Genomic DNA, 26,344 nt, shown 5'->3' with positions numbered 1-26,344 from the left:
TCAAGAGGAGACAAGGAACAGCTGGGGGAAAGCGGGGGAGAAAAGGTAACCTAATACGACCAGCAGAGGGAGACAGGGTGAAAGGAAAGGACAGAAAGACACAACATGACAATACATGACAGTACCCCCCCACTCACCGAGCGCCTCCTGGCGCACTCGAGGAGGAAACCTGGCGGCAACGGAGGAAATCCTCGATCAGCGCACGGTCCAGCACGTCCCGAGAGGGAACCCAACTCCTCTCCTCAGGACCGTACCCCTCCCAATCAACGAGGTACTGGTGACCACGGCCCCGAGGACGCATGTCCAAAATCCTGCGGACCCTGTAGATGGGTGCGCCCTCGACAAGGATGGGGGGGGGGGGGGGGAAGACGAGCGGGGGCGCGAAGAACGGGCTTAATACAGGAGACATGGAAGACCGGGTGGACGCGACGAAGGTATCGCGGAAGAAGAAGTCGAACTGCGACAGGATTAATGACCCGAGAAATACGGAACGGACCAATGAACCGCGGGGTCAACTTGCGAGAAGCCGTCTTAAGGGGAAGGTTCTGAGTGGAGAGCCAAACTCTCTGACCGCGACAATATCTAGGACTCTTAGTTCTACGCTTATTAGCAGCCCTCACAGTCTGCGTCCTATAACGGCAAAGTGCAGACCTGACCCTCTTCCAGGTGCGGTCTCAACGTTGGACAAAAGCCTGAGCGGAGGGGACGCTGGACTCGGCGAACTGAGATGAGAACAGCGGAGGCTGGTACCCGAGGCTACTCTGAAAAGGAGATAGCCCGGTCGCAGACGAAGGAAGCGAGTTGTGGGCGTATTCTGCCCAGGGGAGCTGTTCTGACCAAGACGCAGGGTTGCGAAAAGAAAGACTGCGTAAGATGCGACCAATAGTCTGATTGGCCCGTTCTGCTTGACCGTTAGACTGGGGGTGAAAGCCGGAAGAGAGACTGACGGAAGCCCCAATCAAACGGCAAAACTCCCTCCAAAATTGAGACGTGAATTGCGGACCTCTGTCCGAAACGACGTCTGACGGAAGGCCATGAATTCTGAAAACATTCTCGATGATGATTTGTGCCGTCTCTTTAGCAGAAGGAAGCTTAGCAAGGGGAATGAAATGAGCCGCCTTAGAGAACCTATCGACAACCGTAAGAATAACAGTCTTCCCCGCTGACGAAGGCAGTCCGGTGACAAAATCTAAGGCGATGTGAGACCACGGTCGAGAGGGAATGGGAAGCGGCCTGAGACGGCCGGCAGGAGGGGAGTTACCGGACTTAGTCTGCGCGCAGACCGAACAAGCAGCCACGAAACGACGCGTGTCATGCTCCCGGGTGGGCCACCAAAAACGCTGGCGAATGGAAGCAAGCGTACCCCGAACGCCAGGGTGGCCGGCTAACTTGGCAGAGTGAGCCCACTGAAGAACGGCCAGACGAGTAGGAACGGGAACGAAAAGAAGGTTCCTAGGACAAGCGCGCGGCGACGGAGTGTGAGTGAGCGCTTGCTTTACCTGCCTCTCAATTCCCCAGACAGTCAACCCGACAACACGCCCCTCAGGGAGAATCCCCTCGGGGTCAGTGGAGGCTACTGAAGAACTGAAGAGACGAGATAAAGCATCAGGCTTGGTGTTCTTAGAGCCCGGACGATAAGAAATCACAAACTCGAAACGAGCGAAAAACAGCGCCCAACGCGCCTGACGCGCATTAAGTCGTTTGGCAGAACGGATGTACTCAAGGTTCCTATGGTCAGTCCAAACGACAAAAGGAACGGTCGCCCCCTCCAACCACTGTCGCCATTCGCCTAGGGCTAACCGGATGGCGAGCAGTTCGCGGTTTCCCACATCATAGTTACGTTCCGACGGCGACAGGCGATGAGAAAAATACGCGCATGGGTGGACCTTGTCGTCAGAGAGGGAGCGCTGAGAAAGAATGGCTCCCACGCCCACCTCTGACGCGTCAACCTCGACAACGAACTGTCTAGAGACGTCAGGTGTAACAAGGATAGGAGCGGATGTAAAACGATTCTTGAGGAGATCAAAAGCTCCCTGGGCGGAAACGGACCACTTAAAGCACGTCTTGACAGAAGTAAGGGCTGTGAGAGGAGCTGCCACCTGACCGAAATTACGGATGAAACGACGATAGAAGTTCGCGAAGCCGAGAAAGCGCTGCAGCTCGACGCGTGACTTAGGGGCGGGCCAATCAATGACAGCTTGGACCTTAGCGGGATCCATCTTAATGCCTTCAGCGGAAATAACAGAACCGAGAAATGTGACGGAGGAGGCATGAAAAGTGCACTTCTCAGCCTTCACAAAAAGACAATTCTCTAAAAGGCGCTGGAGGACACGTCGAACGTGCTGAAGATGAATCTGGAGTGACGGTGAAAAAATCAGGATATCGTCAAGGTAAACGAAAACAAAGATGTTCAGCATGTCTCTCAGGACATCATTGACTAATGCCTGAAAGACAGCTGGAGCGTTAGCGAGGCCGAAAGGAAGAACCCGGTATTCAAAGTGCCCTAACGGAGTGTTAAACGCCGTCTTCCACTCGTCCCCCTCCCTGATGCGCACGAGATGGTAAGCGTTACGAAGGTCCAACTTAGTGAAAAACCTGGCTCCCTGCAGGATCTCGAAGGCTGAAGACATAAGAGGAAGCGGATAACGATTCTTAACTGTTATGTCATTCAGCCCTCGATAATCTATGCAGGGGCGCAGAGACCCGTCCTTCTTCTTGACAAAAAAAAACCCCGCTCCAGCGGGAGAGGAGGAGGGGACTATGGTACCGGCGTCAAGAGCTACAGACAAATAATCCTCGAGAGCCTTACGTTCGGGAGCCGACAGAGAGTATAGTCTACCCCGGGGGGGAGTGGTTCCCGGAAGGAGATCAATACTACAATCATACGACCGGTGTGGAGGAAGAGAGGTGGCCCTGGACCGACTGAACACCGTGCGCAGATCGTGATATTCCTCCGGCACCCCTGTCAAATCACCAGGCTCCTCCTGTGAAGAAGAGACAGAGGAAACAGGAGGGATAGCAGACATTAAACATTTCACATGACAAGAGACGTTCCAGGAGAGGATAGAATTACTAGACCAATTAATGGAAGGATTATGACAAACTAGCCAGGGATGGCCCAAAACAACAGGTGTAAAAGGTGAACGAAAAATCAAAAAAGAAATGGTTTCGCTATGATTACCAGAAACAGTGAGGGTTAAAGGTAGCGTCTCACGCTGAATCCTGGGGAGAGGACTACCATCCAGGGCGAACAAGGCCGTGGACTCCCTTAACTGTCTGAGAGGAATGTCATGTTCCCGAGCCCAGGTCTCGTCCATAAAACAGCCCTCCGCCCCAGAGTCTATTAAGGCACTGCAGGAAGCTGACGAACCGGTCCAGCGTAGATGGACCGACAAGGTAGTGCAGGATCTTGAAGGAGAGACAGGAGTAGTAGCGCTCACCAGTAGCCCTCCGCTTACTGATGAGCTCTGGCTTTTACTGGACATGAAGTGACAAAATGACCAGCAGAACCGCAATAGAGACAGAGGCGGTTGGTGATTCTCCGTTCCCTCTCCTTAGTCGAGATGCGGATACCTCCCAGCTGCATAGGCTCAGCTCCCGAGCCGGCAGAGGAAGATGGTAGTGATGCGGAGAGGGGGGCGACGGAGAGCGCGAGCTCCTTTCCACGAGCTCGGTGACGAAGATCAACCCGTCGCTCAATGCGAATAGCGAGTTCAATCAAGGAATCCACGCTGGAAGGAACCTCCCGGGAGAGAATCTCATCCTTTACCTCTGCGCGGAGACCCTCCAGAAGACGAGCGAGCAAGGCCGGCTCGTTCCAGCCACTGGAGACAGCAAGAGTGCGAAACTCAATAGAGTAGTCTGTTATGGATCGATTGCCTTGACATAGGGAAGACAGGGCCCTGGAAGCCTCCTCCCCAAAAACAGATCGATCAAAAACCCGTATCATCTCCTCCTTAAAGTCCTGATACTGGTTAGTACACTCAGCCCTTGCCTCCCAGATTGCCGTGCCCCACTCACGAGCCCGTCCAGTAAGGAGAGATATGACGTAGGCGACACGAGCAGTGCTCCTGGCGTAAGTGTTGGGCTGGAGAGAAAACACAATATCACACTGGGTAAGGAACGAGCGGCATTCAGTGGGCTCCCCAGAGTAACACGGCGGGTTATTGATTCTGGGCTCCGGAGATTCGAAAGCCCTGGAAGTGGCCGGTGGATCGAGGCGGAGATGGTGAACCTGTTCTGTGAGGTTGGAGACTTGGGTGGCCAGGGTCTCAACGGCATGTCGAGCAGCAGACAATTCCTGCTCGTGTCTGCCTAGCATCGCTCCCTGGATCCCGACGGCTGAGTGGAGAGGATCCGAAGTCGCTGGGTCCATTCTTGGTCGGATTCTTCTGTTACGGTGAGTGAATGAGGACCCAAAAGCGAACTAACTTAAACAGAGCTTCTTTAATAACCAAACATAGGTAGGCTCAGATAGACCGGCAGATTCCGACAGGACAGGACAAGGTTACAGCAAACATGACGATAGTCTGGCTCAGGCATGAAACACAACAAACAAGAATCCGACAAGGACAGGAACAAAAACAGAGAGAGATATAGGGGACTAATCAGAGGGAAAAGGGGAACAGGTGGGAGAAGGGGTGACGAGGTAGTCAAGAGGAGACAAGGAACAGCTGGGGGAAAGCGGGGGAGAAAAGGTAACCTAATACGACCAGCAGAGGGAGACAGGGTGAAAGGAAAGGACAGAAAGACACAACATGACAATACATGACAAAACCTGGTACAGCTATAGTCATTTCAGATGAAAAGAGACTCATTGTCACATGAGACATTTCAAACATGAACACCTGCTGTGAGTGGGGCTACATTCTTTCCTAACATTAAAGCTAGAATCCTTAGTTCCTACATACATTTTTGGACTTGTAAATAAATAATATATACCCATTGATTCTTGAAGAATATAATAATAAGAATAAGAATATAACTTATAAATTCCTCATGAGCTTAGTTCAACTGTCGTTTCCCATTAGAACCAAAAATATATGCTTGTTTTAACTCCAATGTTTGTAAACAATGTAAATGCAAAGACTGTATAGCCTCAACATGGTTAAAACTATCATGTTGATTTCGTGGATGGTCTGTCCTTGCATCCATTTGTTTGTCTATGAATTTGAGAGTGGTTATATTTTCTCCAGGCCCATCCCTCAGCTTTTCACCAAAACAGAGGTGGGGTGAATGCTTTGTTTTAGTTTTAATTAAGGACTATCACTTTTCACTTCTGCTATGCCTCTGAATGAGCACCAAATGGTCACATGTGGCTCAGTTGGTAGAGCATGGCTCCTACAATGCTAGGGTGGTGGGTTCGATTCCCACAGGGGACCAGTACAAAAGAAAATGTATGCACACACTACTGTAAGCTGTGTCTGCTAAATGAATAAAATGCACACTGAATGGGCATACTGTATACCAAGGGAATGGCCATGTGCAAACAAATAGGATACATGCAAATGACCTGTACCTATTTGTCTTCACATGCCCATTCAAGGTTTATTACACCTGGATCTTTTTGTCCAGAATAATGTCGTACTGTGAAGGTAGGCTTCAGTCATGAGTATCGTCAGACACTTTGGGTTTGATGTGCAATAAATGTCTCCGACATTTTCAAAATACTGTAACCCTGTTTCAAAACTGAAAATAATTCATTATATTTTTTATTTTTCTTCTGGGGGTAGGCATGCTTGCATTTGAAGGCATTCAGTGGTTGTAGAACTATGGCTGCATATCATTTTAATCCATATTTCATACAATAATACATTAGATTTTTAAAGCTACATGCTTCAGCACTCGGCGGTCCCGTTCTGTGAGCTTGTGTGGCCTACTACTTTGTGGCTGAGCCGTTGTTGCTCCTAGACGTTTCCACTTCACAATAACAGCACTTACAGTTGACCGGGGCAGCTCTAGCAGTGCAGAAATTTGACGAACTGACTTGTTGGAGATACACACAACTTTTTTCAATTTGATTAGCTAATTGAATTCCCACAAAATGGGTCAAATTCTATGCCCACATGAAGTTCAGTTTAAAAGAGACAGCATGGGTAAAAGAAAACTATAAGAAAGGCAGAAAAAGTTGCAATGCTGTCAAATGAGAGCATTATTTTCCCAATACTAACAGTGGCAATCATTTCAAAACTGTGTGGGGGTGTGTGTGGCAGGATACAGGCACGTGCAGCTGAGGAATCAGCACAACGAGGTCCTGCCAGTCTCCAGTCTGTTCATCTACAGCCGTACATCTGAAGACAGCGGAAAAGCAGGTTCACGGCCTGCATCATGGGTGAGTCTGTAGTCTATAGTGTGTAGTGAGTGTATAGTGGGTGAGTCTGTAGTGCAGGGTTTTCTCCTACTCCTGTCCTTGAGAGCTACAGAGTGTGCAGGATTTTTCTGTGTGTCTGTGTCTCCCAGCTCTTCAGCACAGAGGAGCGTAGGGCTGCTGTGCAGTACAGAGTCACCGTCCATGGAGTCCCTGGGCCTGAGCCTTTTACGGTGGTGGGTGTGAGGGAGAGGACCACTGCCAGAGAGCTCCTACACAATGTAAGCATGTCATCTTTCAATTCACCATGTACTGTACCTCAGCATTCTACACATTTGGTGGGGGTTTAAGATCATTTGGATCTTCGAGATTCATTTCAACAGTGCAATTGCAGCAATATAATGCTTAATCTCTATCGTTCTATCTCTCTATATCTGCCTTCCAGATCCTTCCATCCCTCTCCTCATCTACTCTAGTCTCCCTCCCTTCTTACTTCCTGATGGAAGAGAGGGTGACATTGCCCCGTCAGAGGGGGGAGGCTCAGGGTGAGGTTCGGGGTGAGAGGGGGGAGGTTCGGAGGCCTCTCCTGCAGAGGACGATCAGGCCTGAGGAAGAGATACTCAGGGTTGTTGAGAGCTGGAACCCTGACGAAGGCTACCTGGGCAGAGTATGCCTCAAAACGAGAGAAAAGGTCTGGTTGTATTTCAACCTTCTCAAAATCACTTTTCCGTTCTCTTATGACCAAATGTACGACTTCCAATTGGTAAAGTCGCTGCACATTTTTCAATTGTGTTGCTTCAGAGCCTAGAATTCAAATTATATTGGACATTTCTTTCTTTGATCTACTCAACCTGTTCAGCTTGTTCAACCCCAAAAACTGCTCTGGCGGTGTTGCACTGCAACTGACCCTGTTCCTGTCAATGTATGTGTGGGATGTGCCGATTATGCCATTCTTCGCAGATATGAATGAACTGTTGTTGATGTCTCTAAAAAAAGACTCAACAACCATACCTTTAATATTCACCTTTGTTTCAGCTTGTGAATGATGAGAAGCCAGTTATAGAGGAGATGGAGGTCAGCTGTGGACTGGAGGACGATTCCTTTCTGGTGGAAGTACATGGAGTGTCTCCTGACCAATCACCAGTGACCCTCAGAGCTCCCAGACACATCACAGGCAATGACCTCATCCGACAGGTAAGCATATGGGAGTCAGTCACGGGAGTGATTACATTTCCCTAACCCCATTACTTACCAAACAAACAAAGTTGCAGGGGCAGGCTGTTATAATTACAGATCGTGCCTTTAACCGTGTAACTGATCTCCATTTCACTTGCAGACACTGAGGAAAGCCAGACAGTCCAGCCTCCTGCTGTCAGCGGGCAACACCAGTGACTACATTCTGATAGAGGAGGTAGTCAAGGAGCCCCTGGGGCGCAGGTTCCCTGCCAGACCCACCCAGAGGATCCTCCTGGACCAGGAATGTGTATTCCAGGCCCAGGGGAGGTGGAGGGGACAGGGGAAGTTCATCCTCAGGCTCAGGGAGCAGGCTCAGGGAAAAGAGGTGAGGATATAGGATGAGGACTGTGTGTGTGTGTGTGTGTGTGTGTGTGTGTGTGTGTGTGTGTGTGTGTGTGTGTGTGTGTGTGTGTGTGTGTGTGTGTGTGTGTGTGTGTGTGTGTGTGTGTGTGTGTGTGTGTGTGTGTGTGTGTGTGTGTGTGTGTGTGTGTGTGTGTGTGTGTGTGTGTGTGTGTGTGAGAGATACGTCAAGTGTTGTTGATAGCCAAATGTATGAGATTTCCTGCATGGGCCACATTTATTGAATTTGTCAGTAACTGTAAATATGTTTAGGTAAAAATGTTTGCTGTGTTTAAGATGGCAAGACCAACCCAATCAAAAGAACAGTTTGCAAATGTCTCGAAATCTTAACAAATCCCTCTATTTTGTAATGACCAAAATTAGGGTTATTTCTCTGGAGTAGCTGGCCATAATTGACAGCTTCAATGTTCTCAGACAGCTCAGCATGAAGACTGTGTCAGACCTGTTCGCGAGGATCGGCGGAAAGGAATATCGTTGGCGAGTGAGTTGAAACGACTGACAGGCCGGAGCCGGGCCATATGGATCGGGGCTCACGCCTGCTCTGAGGTGGTGCACAGCAATGATGAGAGGGCTGTGTGCTGTCTGCATCGGAGTGAGACCAGAGAGTGACGTTAGTGGTTCTCCTTCATACCTGTTCTACTACACACACAGTGCATTCATAGTGAATTATAGGATCTCTATGTCCAACTCATAGAGATAAATAAGTGCCCAAAAGCCTGTCTTAGCATCGGCAGCGCCATTGAGGACTTTCACAATTCTTAAGTAGTCAACTGGGTGGAACTTCCTATGGGTTAAGGAAGGATCACACAATTCCATCCAGGTCATCAGGATGGACCAGCCAATTAATTATACAAACATTCCATAACTGCAGGTGGCAGCATATTGCCAACCTTGGCTTTATACCTATCCAGACAACACACGTCAGGTGGCAGTATGCACCCCTTTCAGTTTGTTTACCAACTCATAAAGTAGTAGAAGAAGAAAATTGACTACTTCGAAATGGAGTTGGCGCTGGCTATGGTCTCATAGATGCCATAATGGGACAGATGCAGTGTTGCGTCCTCTATCTAACTCTATGGTCCAACCCTCCCTTGAGTTTCTCTAACTAACTCCATGGTACAACCAAATCCAAGTGTACCGCATAACTTACAGCTAAACAACCTCGCTAGCATCATCATTTGGGGCAGAGAACCAATTTGGAATCTGGGAACCAGACTGAAGTGTAAAAAGTAATATTTTATGTTCTCTGCTATCGATTGTCCAATTGATAGTATTATTGTATGCTTGTAATATAATGTTTGTGTGTTTTTCTCCCTTCACACACTCTATTTAAAGATATCCAAGATGGGCTGACACTGGGAAGATGTGGAATTGGAGCCGTGCAACTCCTAGGTGTCTGATGTGATTTGGACCAGGCAATAAGCCTAATCTACATCTACCTAGAGCTGGAAATTGCACCTTATCGGCATGTGCATTTATTGAAGCCTTGCATTAGTTCCCCAAGCAAATGCCTAACGAAAATGGGGAGAATCTCAATTGGATTTCCTTGCCTCCTTTTCGAAATAAATGCACTTGTCATCAGGCAAATTACATTTACAGAGGTGGAATCACATTGTCTGTTAAAAACAGTAAGATAAATACACATGTAGCTAGAGTCCATTCCATTCTCCTTTTTTCTGTCCTTGTGGCACGCAGAAGACCCAGGTTCGAATCCAGTCGGAGATGAAAGACGAACACACTGACTGTAAGACAGACCAGCAGATGGTGATATTGTGGCAAGTTTGAAGTGGCTGGAGGAAATGTGAAGAATCTCAATTAGATTTCCTCGCGTCCTCTCCTCGCCTCCTTTGAGTCGAGGAGATGAAAACAGGAAATAAATGTGCTTGTCATCAGGCAAATTATGTTTAGAGGTGGAATCCCAAAATACATGTTTAAAGTGGTTTACAAATTCTAGTTATGCTAGACATTTTATAGATAAAAGGTTAAATAAGTAGAGTATCATTTTTAAATGTGTACATGCTTTTCCCCTCTGAGAAAATAGTTGTTTCAAAGGAGGTGTGGCTGATTTCAAAACACCTCAGCGGTAGGATACACCCGAGCATCCTTTGCCGGAGGTGGCCGTCGAGGAGAGGAGCCAAACTCCTTCGTTGACCTATTAACAAATTAAACGCTCCTACATATGCCAAACCCTTACTGGATTCCAGGTCACGGAGGAGAGGAAGGACTATTCCCAATTGAGAATCTCCCATGGTCAGATTCAAATAATCAGACAGACAATTTCACCCATCATCCCTCAAAACTAATTTCTACATTAACTCCAAACATGTTTTAATATTTTTCTCTATTTTACATTACTGCTGGTGTACAATACTGCAATATTACTGTCATATTAGTATATTAAACATTCCCAGTGCTATAGCTGTGTCCTTTGGTCTATTTCCTCACAATGAATCTCTACAATGACAGACTTGAATTTGACACCAAACCGCTGTGATGACTGATTCAAGAACTTGATCAAAAAGTTTAAGATTTTATTACAAAGCCACTAGCACAACAATATAACTCCTTGTTCAGCAGTCATTTTGAAATCAGTGCAAATTACATAGAGCAGACAAACTCAAATCATACAAGTGCAGGAACCCAGAAAACTGTTTTGTATTTGTAAAATTAAAAAAACACAGCAAAGAGTTTATTTAACCATGTTCAGGTTTTGCATTTAAAGCTACATAATGCAAAAATTAAATAAAAATATCATTGTTCTGGCTGGTTTCTTGAGCCATGTCATAACCAAGCTAGGCACACAGGTAGGAGAAACAAATACACAGAAGAGAGCAATTTAACCTCAGACTTAACTATCAAATAATAATTAATTGAAGAACTAGTCTATTCATCAACAATATTGATATACTATCAAAAATCAAGCATACACTCCCTTGACATTAACATTCTTAGAATATTAGCCTAAATATAAACAATACGATATGAACATTCCACTTGATGGACTTTAACATTCTTAGAATATTAGCCTAAATATAAACAATAAGATATGAACATTCCGGTTGATGGATTCCATATTTGTTTTTGGAAAGCCAGAGGAGTACAATACATGCTGTTGGAAAAATGCTAATAATTATAATACACATGGCTAGAACATAGAAACTCCCCTAGAAATATTTTGTCAGTCACTGAAGGTGTAGGAATTGAACATGCAGCATTAGTATATTAGCCTAGTAGTTAAATCAGACGGAATGCTGTGTTCACCATTCACACAGCCGTGGTCAGTCTGGTTTAACTTGGCTATTAATTTTAATAACAAATTAATATGATGCAGCTTAAAATGAAGTCAAACCAATGTCACACCAGGGCCTCCGTACATACAACTTTCTGAACATCGTTTACATTAAGAAAGTAAACTAAAATTCCAACTCCACATTTTCCTCACAGAAAATCAGAGGAAAATTGAAATTACAGTTGTCTTCCTGAATTGACCAAATTGAAATAGCCACAACCCTGTAAGGACACACCTGGTTTGGCACACAGCACTAGGACGGCCAATATGTGCTTTAAATAAGTCCTGTGCTCTAAACTGCACCTGTTGAAGTGAAGTCTTCACTAGAAACACTTGACAATGGCACAATAACAACCGGAATTCAACTGAACTCTACACACACTTTGACATCCTTCCGAAAAGAATTGAGAAAAAACAGCAACAGTAGGGGAAGTGTAAGATTAGAGAGGCACACACGCATGAAAACCATCCACTAGGTACATTCTTGATACAAGTACTAAGAAATACTGTTGCAATAACTACAATATATTTGAAATGATATTGAATTTAAATGAATATAGGGTTAGCGTATTGTGTGACTGTTACCGGAGCAAAACATCACTGTTTTTTAGGACAGCGTTTCCCAAACTCGGTCCTGGGTGAACGTTTAGTTTTTTGTCCTAGCACAACACAGCTGATTCAAATAACCAACTCTTCATCGAGCTTTGATTATTTGAATCAGCTGTGTAGAGCTAGGGCAAAAACCAAAACCTGTACCCAGGGGGGCCCCAGGACTGAGTTTGGGAAACTTGTTTTAGGATGCATTTGAGTAGGAAAACTGGTGAGATGTCTTCAATCATTCCACTGGAAGCATGTTGGGTGTAATATATTCTTATTTTACTGTCCAGCTGCAATTGAAATTAGTTGAAATACTCTTAAGCCCATCCTCATTAACTTAATTGTACCATGTATCATAACAGATTTACACCAACAGAAAATCAGTTATGCCTGAATGTACACAAAAACACATTATCAAAGAAAAAGTATGTTGGCTATAACACAGAAACGTTCAGCAATTATACAGAAACAAAAATCAGCTTACTGACCTAGTCAACAGAACAAGAATATGACTCATCTCTTTCGGGGTGCATGTGTCGCAAATTCATTGAGAAGTTTGTCACAAAATAAGTAGGCCTACTTTAGTTACTACACAGCTATTCCCTATTTAATATTCAAGCTGCAGGTGTGTTGCTATGGTTACAAACTGTAATGACAGGGGAACGGTTAAATAGACGAAGGGAGTATCTTGTTGGTTATGACTAACAACCACCCAACACACACACCTGTTTAGTGTTCAAGGTAGAAATTGCCCCCAACTACAGATCTAGGATCAGATTTTCCCAATCCTATTGGGTGTGATGATAAAATGTCCAATATCTGACCCTGCATCAATGATTAATTATGGGCAACTTTCACTTTGAGGGTGTTTGGGGGTTTATTCTTTGACATCTACAGCGGTTGCCTATCACTCCACTCCCTCTAAAATACCACAACTCTACATTGTGTAGTTTACACAGTTCATCCCTCTCTGACAGCACACTGCATGTGGGTCTCCATGGCTGGTCCGATGTCCACTATTGTCTTCCCACTGGTAGCTGAAGTTGTGATGATTATGGCTCCCAGACAATCAAAACAGTCAAAATGGCTGATTGGCCAAGTCACTGCTAGCTTAACAGTCCGAATGCACAAACACGTGTCTGCACACACATGCTCACCTACAAACACACAATCAGGCCTGGGCACACTCACTCACACAAATACACACACAGACAGTTCTGAGGCAGTAGCTCTAGCTGAATCCCTGGTCATAGCGGCCTTTAATCATCATGTTCAATAAAGGGCCAACCTACAGAACAGAAAGCACATTGATGCATTAAAATGCAATCGCACTAAAAAAAGTCCATTGTTGAAAACCCTATTAGGGCCTACTACTAGGTGAGATACTATTGCTATAGCTTTGTTTCACTGAGTGTCCTGTCGTCTAGTCTTTGTGCTGTACCACACATCCCCCTTCTTCCATTCACTCTGTGCTAAATCAGGTAGACCATAAATATTCACAGTAATTGGGTTGCTATCAGGGTCAGCGTTCCGGAGCCGTAAGGATTCCGGGCATGGCAAGCTTTCTGCACTATTCCTACAGGACCAACTAAATAAGGAGCCGCCAAATGAAATGTCAATCATCTGATGTCATGTTCTAGTTATGGAACCAGCCAGAATTTTCCTCTCAATGGAATCTCATTGGGACTCAGAGCTGTGAAATGTCATTTGATGTTCTAGAAATTATGTGATTTAGTCATGTTCTAGTTCTGGAACTAGTGAGTCTATGGGATCTTTGGCAGCCTGGTACAGATATATGTTTGTTCTTGAGTTTAGCCAACTCTGACTGTGTCTGTCATGCCCAGATATGACACTATGGCTGTCATGCCCAGATATGACACTATGTCTGTCATGCCCAGATATGACACTATGTCTGTCATGCCCAGATATGACACTATGTCTGTCATGCCCAGATATGACACTATGTCTGTCATGCCCAGATATGACACTGTCTGTCATGCCCAGATATGACACTGTCTGTCATGCCCAGATATGACACTGTCTGTCATGCCCAGATATGACACTATGTCTGTCATGACAAGATATGACCATTTTGTCTGTCATGACAGATATGACATTTTGTCTGTCATGACAGGTATGCCTAAAGTAGCCAGTGCATACAAAAATACCAGGCTTTCTACAATGGGTTGGTCAAAACAATCATTGTGATGGGTGGGCTTCGCCTCGTACCTACGACCGCAGCACAGCAGTGCTAAAAAAGTCCCAACCCACGGCCTCTCGTGTACAATTGCTTTAACATACCAGACTAGATCTCCCATAAATAAATCCCATCAGAATATTCCTCATCTGTCCAGTTTCAGTACCTCGTGTGGGTCTCCCAGTGCCTCCCCCAGCATCTTCTCTATGTTTCTCATGATGGCCACCTTCTGATGAGCTCTCAGTGGGTACTCGATCCTCTTGGGCGTGGGCGCACCCTGGGGGAATAACAGATCATTTAGTGAGGACAGAAATATAACATGTCCTCTAATACTACTTCTATGAGTAAGGGATGTATCAAGGTGATCCAAGCTAATTAAAAATGATAAAGAGAGCACAGTGAGAAATGTATCTTTCAATGCAAAGATATTCAATTCATTTCACCAATATTTTGACCATAATGGTACCTTCTTTAGGGTGCCACAACATTAGTTGACATGAATGTAGTAAAGATGATACTGATATGGTGATATATTTTGGCATATATCAGTGAGCACATACAGTACCTTGTACCAGAAGTTGACAGTGATGGTCACTCCACCACTCAACAGGGACTCAATGTGGTGCCACCTGAATTAGCCATGAAACGAAAACAGAGCAGACTTATCAGATCATGTACAATGTCACCAATAGGTCAAACTGACCAGTCTGGTTCCACAATGCCACAGTGTTGACATTTCAGCGACAGAATCCTCAGTCAGAAAACAGCATCAAAATCAGTCTATTTTCAGACTCGGTACAGAACGACTCTTACCAATACACACTGTACTGTACATAGGATCCCACCACACACATAATACTAGGTAGAACAGTGCCCAGCTCCTACCAGTACATGGGGATGTAGAGAACATCTCCAGGGCCCACCACAGTCTCATAGCCCGACACATTCTTGAAGTTGGGAAACCTCTCATAGTCAGGGTTCTCAAAGTCAACCTACAAATGGCAAAAGCAAACTTGCTGTTCGTAAGATTAATTAAAAACAAACAGAAACAGTTGAGAAACAGAAAATCCACTGCATATCAAATCAAACACCGGTTTCTAAAAGGGACCACAATGGAAATAGGTTTTCCTTGATGTGTTAGCCTCTATGATTGCATTGCATCCACGTCTGGTTGATTTGTTTTAAAATGGTCAAATAAATGACATCAGAAAGTAGGTTTTACCTGGCTCTGTCTGTCACAGGGGTGGTGAACAGGGAAGGGGTAGAGACACTCAAACTGGTCGGGAGGGAACAGGATGCACCTCTTGTAACCTTTGATTTGTGCAAAGAAGTTCTGCTGCTCATCGTAATGGGCTGGCGTCACGTTGCCTACAAACATTGAGCAGATCACAGGATTACCTGTCTGTCTCTGGAGGAGCAATGCCCTTAAGCTAATTTCAGCTGAAATTAAGGTGAGTAGATTTCTTTCTTAATGCCCTTACCACAAGGCCTTTGATTGCACATTGAGACAGGGTAGTTCACTATTTCCATCAGCGATATATGGCACCCACATTGTAGATATACTGTATATAATTTCCTTGTCTAATAGGACTAGGGAAATCACCTGCTAGTCATGGTCCCCATGCCTAAAAGCCACAGGGTCCCTTCCTTACCAGGGTTCTCCCCAAAGAATTTAAAAGCGGCGCTGATTTTGTACCTTTAAAAAATAAACTATTTGTTGTAATTTATGGACCTAGAAGGGGGGCACCGACCCCTTCCAGGCCTCCCATCCCCAGCAGAACCAACCTTGTTAAAACATCCTGGGGAAAACCCTGCTTAACCTTCATTCCTATAAACCCCTTAGTTCCTTACCCTCCATGCCTATAGGCCAAGGCTAGGTCTCTCACCCTCCATGCCTATATCACTAGCCACTTTAAACAATGCTACCTTATATAATGTTACTTACCCTACATTATTCATCTCATATGCATACATATATACTGTACTCTATATCATCGACTGTATCCTTATGTAATACATGTATCACTAGCCACTTTAACTATGCCACTTTGTTTACATACTCATCTCATATGTATATACTGTACTCGATACCATCTACTGTATCTTGCCTATGCTGCTCTGTACCATCACTCATTCATATATCCTTATGTACATATTCTTTATCCCCTTACACTGTGTACAAGACAGTAGTTTTGGAATTGTTAGTTAGATTACTTGTTATTACTGCATTGTCGGAACTAGAAGCACAAGCATTTCGCTACACTCGCATTAACATCTGCTAACCATGTGTATGTGACAAATAAAATTTGATTTGATTTGATTTATAGGCCAGGGCTAGGTCTCTCACCCTCCATGCCTATAGGCCAGGGCTAGGTCTCTCACCCTCCATGCCTATAGGCCAGGGCTAGGTCTCTCACCCTCCATGCCTATAGGCCAGGGCTAGGTCTCTCACCCTCCATGCCTATAGGCCAGGGCTAGGTCTCTCACCCTACATGCCTATAGGCCAGGGCTAGGTCTCTCACCCTCCATGCCTATAGGCCAGGGCTCTCACCCTCCATGCCTATAGGCCAGGGCTAGGTCTCTCACCCTCCATGCCTATAGGCCAGGGCTAGGTCTATAGGGTGGTCTCTATAGGGTGGTCTCTCACCCTCCATGCCTATAGGCCAGGGCTAGGTCTCTCACCCTATAGGCCAGGGCTAGGTCTCTCACCCTCCATGCCTATAGGCCAGGGCTAGGTCTCTCACCCTCCATGCCTATAGGCCAGGGCTAGGTCTCTTACCCTCTATGCATATAGGCCAGGTCTCTTACCCTCCATGCCTATAGGACATGGCTAGGTCTCTCACCCTCCATGCCTATAGGCCAGGGCTAGGTCTCTTACCCTCCATGCCTATAGGCCAGGGCTAGGTCTCACACCCTCCATGCCTATATGCCAGGGCTAGGTCTCACCCTCCATGCCTATAGGCCAGGGCTAGGTCTCTTACCCTCCATGCCAGGGCTAGGTCTCTTACCCTCCATGCCAGGGCTAGGTCTCTTACCCTCCATGCCTATAGGCCAGGGCTAGGTCTCTTACCCTCCATGCCTATGAGCAGCAGGTTGGAGGTGAGCTGGCCCCAGTTTCTCTTGCTCTGCTGCTTGGTGATCCAGTTCCAGTTGAAACCCAGGAAGTCCACCACAATCTTCCTGCCCACTGTGTCATTCAGTGTCTGCTGCAGGTACACCCTGGGAGGATGAACAGAATAGAATTAGACCATCTGATGAGACAGAAATTGATATGCTGCTTTGCACATATTTTGGAAGGAGCACAGCCACAGAGGGATCTGCAGTACAGTGATCCTGGAGCTAGTTGGAGCAGAATGTGGATATAGACACAAAGGATAAGACTGTCCTGCATGACACTCTGTCATAAACACAGTCCAAAGAAGGGGTAATGCTGTACCTGTAGAGTCAACTACTGATAAAAGCAAAAGGGTTGGAACTGTAGTGAATATGCTGCTTTAAGCCCAGTGGTTAACACAGATATACAGAGGAATGAAGAGAAATGCTATTGAATAGGGACAGTTGCAATGCAATTCCAGAGTTTGCACTTATCAGGAGTCAAGTGTACTCAGCAAGTGTACATGCATCCGGAAATGAAAGCTTGTCTTGCCATTATAAAATGTTCAACTCGGCTCAGTAGAAAGCATTCCTTGCCAAACCACAAAGAATTATTTCAATTAGAAAACAGTAATGCCATGCAACAAACGTTGCACAAAACCACCACTATGTGACAGAAAACGTAATTTAACTGATCAAATCTACAGTACATGGACACAAGCAGCAAGCATTAGTTCTAAGGAAGGGGCTCAGTGTAGTAAGTGATATGTGTGTGCGTGTGTCTCTCTCTCCCAGGCCAAGCAACTCAGTCAGGTGAGAGTGGTACAAAATGTTCCCAAGATGCCTTATAAATGCTTAGTCATTCTCGACAGCTAGCTATTTCAGTTCCTGCATTAGATTTAATTTGACTCACTCAACATTTTACTTTGGTCTAAAGAGCAATGCCCGGCACTCCTGCAACGCAAACACCTAGACTGGATAGCATTTAATCTGATTCTGTCCGTATTATACATGTTTTGTGACTCAAATAAGAGAAGTTATATATTACCTTCACTCATATTAAGCACTGATAAAATGTCCCTAAGGACCTAACTCTCCTGCAGCAGGTCAGCAGATCACCCTCCCTCGGGTGATGGTTTAATATAGCCATTTACACAAAAACATTACCTCTCATCTCCTCCCTCTTCCTGCGTTTTACGCATTTTCTCCACAAAATCCGAGAATTTCATGTCTATCCGTCGAGACTTGGGTACAAAGTTCTCAAAGTTGGCCATTTTCTTCTCGTCATAGTAGAGGAATTTGTGGTTTTCCGCGATGTACACAGAAAAGTCCCCGTTTCCAATGTTCTCCTGCAGGTACGGGATGTCCCACTGGAGAGCCGGATACACTAGATTGGTGTCTGTTAAAACCACTGGTTGCTGGAACCCCCCCCCCCAAAAAAGGAAGATTTGTTAGATTAGAAAAAGACGGCATATACTCTGATATTTTTTATTCCTTATAATATAGGACTGAAGCAAGCAACAATTTTCATTAAATTATACAAAAAGTATTCAACTTTTTTAAACATAATTTGTTAACATGTTTTCCTAATAGTGATAGGCCTAACGTTATATGCATTAAATAGCATTAACTGGGTGGTTCGAGCCCTGAATGCTGATTGGCTGACAGCCGTGGTATACCAGACCATAAAATATCAATATACTATCTAATCAGTTTTCCTTTGAGGCATTGAATAGTTAGGCTATAGTCAGAACAAATTAAATGCATGGGGAATTCATCAATATGTAATAGCTTTTAATACATTACACATATTATCTTTAGGCACGTAGCAAAGAAAGGCACACCTGTCTCAGGCGAATAGGAAGAGCCTGCATTTGCCATGTGTATCAACAACACTGCGGTTCGCTGGCAAGCAGAGCGATTGATGGTCCCATTGGACACAAGTGGCAAGTGCTACGTGACTACTGGAACGTAGGCTGTGTAGCACATGCGCGCTGTGCGGCTGCACTGTATTTCATTAGCGAAGCTCGTACAGCAAAGACCGCAAGCAGGGCGGAAGCAAGAGGTATAATATACTGAGTGAATTATGAATAGGATACGGAAGCTCCATTTCAACAGACTATGTTGTTTGACTTTTAACTTGGGTCAATAAGACGCTATTCAACTAATTTCATGTCAACAGCAAATTGTTGGTCTACTCTATTCGGTACTCTACTGTTTACCGCGCGGGTACTCTACTGTTTATCGCGCGGTAAATCTGAATTATACAGCTCATTCACCTAGTCAACATTGATGTGTCTGGTCAAAACTCGATCCCTCCTCTCCTCCATCCTCATCTCTCTCCCTCTCCCACCTAAGTTCACTGGGAGTTCACCACAGATCATAATTGTGGAACCACAACCATTCTATGCCCCCCCCATGCCATATAACTCTCCTTCCGTGGCCTCCAACTGCCCCCCCCCAACAAAATCAATATTTGAATCATGCAGTCAACTGCTCCTATAAACATAGCTGAATAAAGACCAAGGAATATAACCTGTGATTTGCATGCAGAAAAATGTTACTTTGCATTTGGATCCCTCAGCACACATGTATGGAACATAGAACTGATATTCACTACAGTTCACTTACCTCAACAGTCTCAGAGTTACACTAATAGCCTAGATATCCCATATGCATCCATAGTACTGATGCAAGCATGCCACATATTAACAGCCAGCATTGATCTTCCAGGCTGTAGCCTAATCTCTGGCATTGTATAATCATATTTCAAAGAAAGGCACATCAATGGATGCGAAAGACAGTCATATGAGAAATATTGATTTATTTAGTGATACGTGCATTTCAGTGTTATAACAGGGTGTGACTGTTGCATTCCTCTGATGTAGGCCAAGTTAGAGATCAACCAGTCAACGTCATATCAGATGTAGTAAATGCAGACTGACTTTTGGAGAGAAGCATTCAAGAGGAGGCATGACATGTTTTCTTATTGAACATAAAGCAAAGGAGGTGGCACGTGTATACTGAGAGGACCATTGCTAACAAGGGGTCCAGATTACCTGGTTTACGAATAGTATCAGAAAGGAGAAGAAAAAAATCTGCTACCTATAAGAAAATAAGATAGTCTATGGTAGGCCAGATGTGTGTTACCAGCAAACGGATTATCTGCACTGCAAAGTGCCATGCTATGCAGACTTGTCAAATCCAGTGTTCTTTGGCCTTGGTTTTGGGGACCAAGGGGTTGTAACCTAGGCTACAGCCAAGCTTGTGTTCCAATCCAGTGTCAAAAACACATGTTTCACCTAATAATCAAGCCCTGCCATGCTACATTGGAACTGCACACCCTACGAAGGACCCCAGGACCAGGTTGGAAGAACACTGGACTTGTCCACTATCAACCAGACCAAGTAGGGTCTCTCTTGCATGAGATTTGATTCATGCAGAACAAGCCTGGATAAAACAGGTGAAATTGAAAAAAATAGAACCACTGTCAAAATCGTGTTCGCTGGCTTGCCAGCAGCTGATTCAGTTGAGAGAACATTGGCTATCTTACTAACAACATACAGGATACAAGCAGGTGGTGTGTGCAGGACAAAATACTTGTTGATTAACGTTATTTGACAAAGTAGCAGCTAGCCATATAGCCATCGTTAGCTAGTTATTTTTGTTTCTCACCTCACCATATCCCTCTTACCCTCTTACCTGCACATTGATCTGGTACTGGTACTGTATAGTATAGCTCTATTCTTGTATATTTTATTCCTCGTGTTACTATTTTTAATTGTTCGTATTGTTTTTTAACTGCATCGTTGGGAAGGGCTAGCAAGCAAGCATTACACGGTAAAGTATTCACCCGTTGTATTATGCGCATTTGACAAATACAATTGGGTTACTTAATTTGAGCTATCTGTCAAACTTGAACAAAAACATGACAGCAAATTAATTGTCATGTCAACTGTCACTTTACCTCGTTGTTTATGAGCATCTCAGCTCTAGGATCCGTGTGAGAGAGTCTGGGTATCGGTCTGGTCTGGAAAGGATACTTTCGAAGTTGAGAGTCGTTCCAGATAGGGCTGTGGACCTCCGGCTCCGAGAATGATGCGGCACCGCCTTCGTTCGCCGTCGGATCATTCTCGACCACTGTTGCCGCTGCCATGCCCGTGTACCGAACCCAAGCCAAGATTGCCCCTCGCTCGCTGTCAAAAGATGTTCTCTTGACTCGAGAAACTGACACCTCTTCTTTAGGACTTATGCTACGTGTTTGCTCACAACATTGCCATGCATAAATGGTCTGTTTCTTTCCCAATGCAATACATTAAACACCGAGCCGACAAGCTTCCAAAGCTCAGTGTTTGCTAGCACCAGCCAAATGTGTAAATAACCATTGACCACTGAGGTATAATAAGAACGGCAGTGACAGGCAAAAAAACTAACGACGAAAATGTATTTGGAAGGAAAATACCAAGCGAGGTGTAGTACCCAGAATGAGAATACAGCGACATCTAGTGTACTGAATGACTAACTGCTATAGAGCAACTTCACAGACATCCATCAGATGGCGTCAGAGTACTGCTATTTGATTAGAACGAAAACTGTCAGAAAAATAGATTTTGCTCAGGTTTCTGACATCACAGTGTATACAAACAATTCCGAATTACACTCACTTGAAATCTTGAAATGAGAGACACCCATAGAATATAGGATTGTGAGTTGAAATTTGGTGCAAATAACATACATTTGATGTATCTTTGCTCATCTCTCTGTATGTGTGTGTGTGTGTGCAGGGTTGGATGGATTACATAAAAAATGTAATCAGTTACTAATTACAGATTACGTGACAATAAAAGTCATTACTAACATAATTCATTGGATTACTTGTAATTTAAGGATTACTTTTGGATTACTTCATTGGTTTGTCAGCATCTCTGCCTCCTCAGTTTATGCTGCACACCAATCAGTTCCCTCTCTAAAGAGAAATCAAATTATACTGTATCTCAGTGCTTTGGAAGTGAACAGGGTGATGCTATATAATGAAACATGTCCTTTCGACACAAAGAACCTGATGAAATGTGGGATGATTGAGGTCTCAGTAAATGCGGGTCTAAGTTTTGGTTACAAAATGGTTCTGTCGAAAGCAAATTTGGCATCAGATTTCAAATAGATTAGAACAGAATTTCCACTGAAAGGTGACTTCCAAGATGTCTGGCTTACTCAGCACAGCACAACTATTTTATTATGTTTTAGGCAAACACTTCTAGCACACATCCTGATTAGATTGAGTAATCAAATATGTAGTCAGTTGTTGACGGTAACTTTACAGTGCATTCGGAAAGTATTCAGACCCCTTGACTTTTTTCACATTTTGTTACGTTACAGCCTTATTCTAAAATGGATTAAAATACAAATTATCCTCATCAATCTACACAATAGCACATAATGACAAATAAAAAACATGTTTTTAGAATTTTTTGCAAATGTATTTAAAATGAAAAACAGAAATACATTATTTACATAAGTATTCAGACCCTTTGCTATGAGACTCTAAATTGAGCTCAGGTGCATCCTGCTTCCATTGATCAACCTTGAGATGTTTATAGAACTTAATTGGAGTCCACCTGTGGTAAATTCAATTTATTGGACATGATTTGGAAAGGCACACACCTGTCTATATAACTATTTAAGGTCCCATACTTGACAGTGCATGTCAGAGAAAAAAACCAAGCCATGAGGTCGAAGGAATTGTCTGCAGAGCTCCGAGACAGGATTGTGTCGAGGCACAGATCTGGGGAAGGGTACCAAAACATTTCTGCAGCATTGAAGGTCCCCAAGAACACAGTGGCCTCCATCATTCTTAAATGGAAGAAGTTTGGAACCACCAAGACTCTTCCTAGAGCTGGCCACCCGGCCAAACTGAACAATCAGGGGAGAAGGGCCTTAGTCAGGGAGGTGACCAAGACCCCGATGGTCACTCTGACAGAGCTCTAGAGTTCCTCTGGGGAGATGGGAGAACCTTCCAGGAGGACAACCATTTCTGCAGCACTCCACCAATCAGTGGCCAGACAGAAGCCACTCCTCAGTAAAAGGCACATGACAGCCCGCTTGGAGTTTACCAAAAGGCACCTAAAGGACTCTCAGACCATGAGAAACAAGATTATCTGGTCTGATGAAACCAAGATGGAACTTTTTGGCCTGAATGCCAAGTCTCACGTCTGGAGGAAACCTGGCAACATCCCTACGGTGAAGCATGGTGGTGGCAGTATCATGCTGTGGGGATGTTCTTCAGCTGCAGTGAAGAGACTCGTCAGGATCAAGAGAAAGATGAATGAAGCAACGTATAGGGAGATCCTTGATGAAAACCTGCTCCAGAGCACTCAGGACCTCAGACTGGGGCGAAGATTCACCTTCCAACACGACAACAACTCTAACCACACAGCCAGGACAACACAGGAGTGTCTTCGGGACAAGTCTCTGAATGTCCTTGAGTTGCCCAGCCAGAGCCCAGACTTGAATCTGATCGAACATCTCTGGAGAGACTTTAAAATAGCTGTGCAGCAACACTCCCCATCCAACCTGACAGAGCTTGAGAAGATCTGCAGAGAATAATGGAAGAAACTCCCCAAATACAGGTGTGCCAAGCTTGTAGCGTCATACCCAAGAAGACTCAAGGCTGTAGTCACTGCCAAAGGTGCGTCAACAAAGTACTGAGTAAAGTTTCTGAATACTTATGTAAACGTCATATTTCAGTTTTTTATTTTTAATACATTTGCGAAAATGTCTAAAAACCTGTTTTTGCTTTGTCATTATGGGATATGGTGTGTAGATTGATGAGAATTAAAACAACTTAATCCATTTTAGAATAAGGCTGTAATGTAACAAAATCTGGAATGCACTATATTAATGTCACTGTAATCTGATTACACATTTTTTCAAAAGGAATCTGGGATGATTACAGTTACTTTATTTTTGTAATATGATTTTCATTATTAATACCTGTTACATGTAATAAGTTACTACCCAACCCTGTGTGTGTGTGTGTATACTGTATATGTGTGTACGCACGTGCATGCGTGACGTCTGTACAGGAGTGCGTGTCTACGTGAGTCTGTCCATGCATTTGTCCGCATGTGTGTTAGGTGGAGGGGATAGACAAATACTTTTGAAATGGTCTGTCAATATTTAAACATTGGTTACAGTACCCTCTTACTTCATTGACCCCTGGGTAAACTCTATGGTCACACTTTGAAGATAGCATTCTATTTGTATTGCACACCATTGACTTTGCTCAGTCGTCTGACCAGCTGATCAAGGCTATGCTTCTTTACTTTGTCTGTGTAACTTTGGCCAGTTTCTGTACCTTTTGTACCAACCACCTTTGAGGAGGGGGCCTTTAATCATTATTTTGCCATAAATACCACGTGATATTTTATACTGTAAAAGTTACAGTTTCAAGTTTCAAAGTTTATTCGCCACATGCACAGGATACAACAGGTGTAAAACATTACAGTGAAATTCTTACCTTGAGAGCTCTTTCCAACATGGCAGTGATAATAACTATTTTGATAATAATAGAAAATAGAATAACAAATAAAAGGCTGAATAAAAACCACACAAGAACTACAATGAGAGTTAAAGAAACAAGAATGCAAGTATTGTATTTACAGGTCAGTGCCGGTAACTAATTCAATGTGCAGGGGTACTGGCGTGGTTTGAGGTGGGTTTATACATAAAATGTGTCTGGTAATAAGATATACAGTAACTAATTCAATGTGCAGGGGTACTGGCGTGGTTTGAGGTGGGTTTATACATAAAACGTGTCTGGTAATAAGATATACATGTAAACAGGACTGAAAAGTGACTGGTAGCAGGAATATATACAGTACTGTAAATACTTATGGTAATAACAGGAGTAATTGTGACCAGTACAGGTTAAATATATAAATACTAATGGTAATGGAAATCAAAAATCAATGGACAGCAGCGTAATGGTGTAATACATCTAATCAATAATAATTGTAGCAGAACCTTAGGTTGTGTCTGACTGGGTAGAGACCTGTGGATGGGCAAAGAGTCAGTGTGGATAGTCTGTGGGAGAGGGAGAGCAGTAGTTGTTAGCCATTTCATAGTCTTATGTCCAGGGGATAGAAGCTGTTTAGGAGTCTGTTTGTCCGAGCCTTGATGCACTGGTACCGCCTGCCAAACAGGAGCATGGGGAACAGTCCTTGATTCAGATGTTGGAGTCTTTTTACAATGCCTAGATTTATTCTTAATAGGGAGTAAATTACACTTTCAAAGTGAACTGCTCCATATTTTCAAAGTGAAATAAAAACGTCTAGACATTATTTTAAATTCAAATTCATAAAAAATGGAAAAACAAAGATGTCTTGATTGTGTATATCTTCACACCCCAGACTTGGTGGAAGTAACTTTGGGCAGCAATTACAGCAATTGCAGCTGCAAATCATTTTGAATAAGATTCTTCCAACTCCACACAACTCTTAGGACAGCATTATATCCATTGTTTTTGACAAAATTGTTCAAGATCAGTACATTTGGTTGGGAATCATTGATGGGCAGCATTATGAAAGGAAAGGAAAGAGGGATACCTAGTCAGTTGTTCAACTGAATGCATTCAACTGAAATGTGTCTTTCGCATTTAACCCAACCCCTCTGAATCAGAGAGGTGCAGGGGGCTGCCGTAATCGACTATGCAAACCATGTCTCTGTTTTCAAGCAAATTTAAGTCAGGACTGAAGCTGGACCCCTCAGAAATCCTCAACGCCTCTTAGAATACCATTCTGGTGTGCCTTTGGCATTCAAATGTGTGTAATTGTCCCATTGAAAATAAAACTCTATCCCAGGGTTAGACTGAGGCAGGTTTCCCTCTTACTTTTTACCTGAGCTTTGCTCCTTTAGTATTTATTTTGCTCCTGACAAATTCCCCAGTCCCTGACAGTGACAAGCATACCCATAACATGATGCTGCCACCACAATACTTGAAAATACAGAGGGTTTCACTGGATGTGACCCAAACCTGATGTTTTTATTTTAAGGCAAAAATGTATTTGACATGTTGTCTTGCAATATTACTTAATTATTACTTTCTTGCAAAAGTAATTTATTATTTTAAATTTATAAAAAAAAATAGGCTTCCTTCTTTTTGCTTGTCATGCAGGCCAGTAATGTGGAGTGAATGCAAGGCTGTAAAATTGTGGTGGCAGCATCATGTTATTGGTATGCTTGTCCTCTCTGTTCTCCTTCTCCTTCA

At 44.0% G+C, this 26,344-nt stretch overlaps 2 protein-coding genes across 2 annotated transcripts in view; one reads left to right on the top strand and one right to left on the bottom strand.

Moving 5' to 3' along the window:
* Nucleotides 1-10,315, top strand: part of LOC110530522 (1-phosphatidylinositol 4,5-bisphosphate phosphodiesterase epsilon-1) — a 41,862-nt gene extending 31,547 nt beyond the window's left edge. The window contains 7 exon segments of the mRNA XM_090242349.1: nt 6,213-6,331; nt 6,460-6,588; nt 6,753-6,998; nt 7,343-7,501; nt 7,644-7,868; nt 8,318-8,513; nt 9,239-10,315. Of these exon segments, the coding sequence (XP_090098475.1) occupies nt 6,213-6,331; nt 6,460-6,588; nt 6,753-6,998; nt 7,343-7,501; nt 7,644-7,868; nt 8,318-8,512 (1,073 nt within the window). The 3' untranslated portion in view covers nt 8,513; nt 9,239-10,315.
* A 1,930-nt stretch (nt 10,316-12,245) lies between these two features.
* Nucleotides 12,246-21,493, bottom strand: hif1an (hypoxia inducible factor 1 subunit alpha inhibitor; the record flags this gene model as incomplete). Its single annotated transcript, NM_001281328.1, is given in 8 exon segments — nt 12,246-13,077; nt 14,153-14,263; nt 14,552-14,615; nt 14,872-14,978; nt 15,209-15,354; nt 17,057-17,205; nt 18,247-18,497; nt 21,047-21,493. Coding segments are annotated over 8 exon segments (1,074 nt in total). The 3' UTR covers nt 12,246-13,020.
* Nucleotides 21,494-26,344: the final 4,851 nt, after the last annotated feature.

Source organism: Oncorhynchus mykiss, chromosome 1 (assembly GCF_057628025.1).
Source record: "Oncorhynchus mykiss isolate SJ-2025 chromosome 1, ASM5762802v1, whole genome shotgun sequence".
Lineage (NCBI taxonomy): Eukaryota > Metazoa > Chordata > Actinopteri > Salmoniformes > Salmonidae > Oncorhynchus > Oncorhynchus mykiss.
This window is presented reverse-complemented; position numbering and strand designations above follow the sequence as displayed.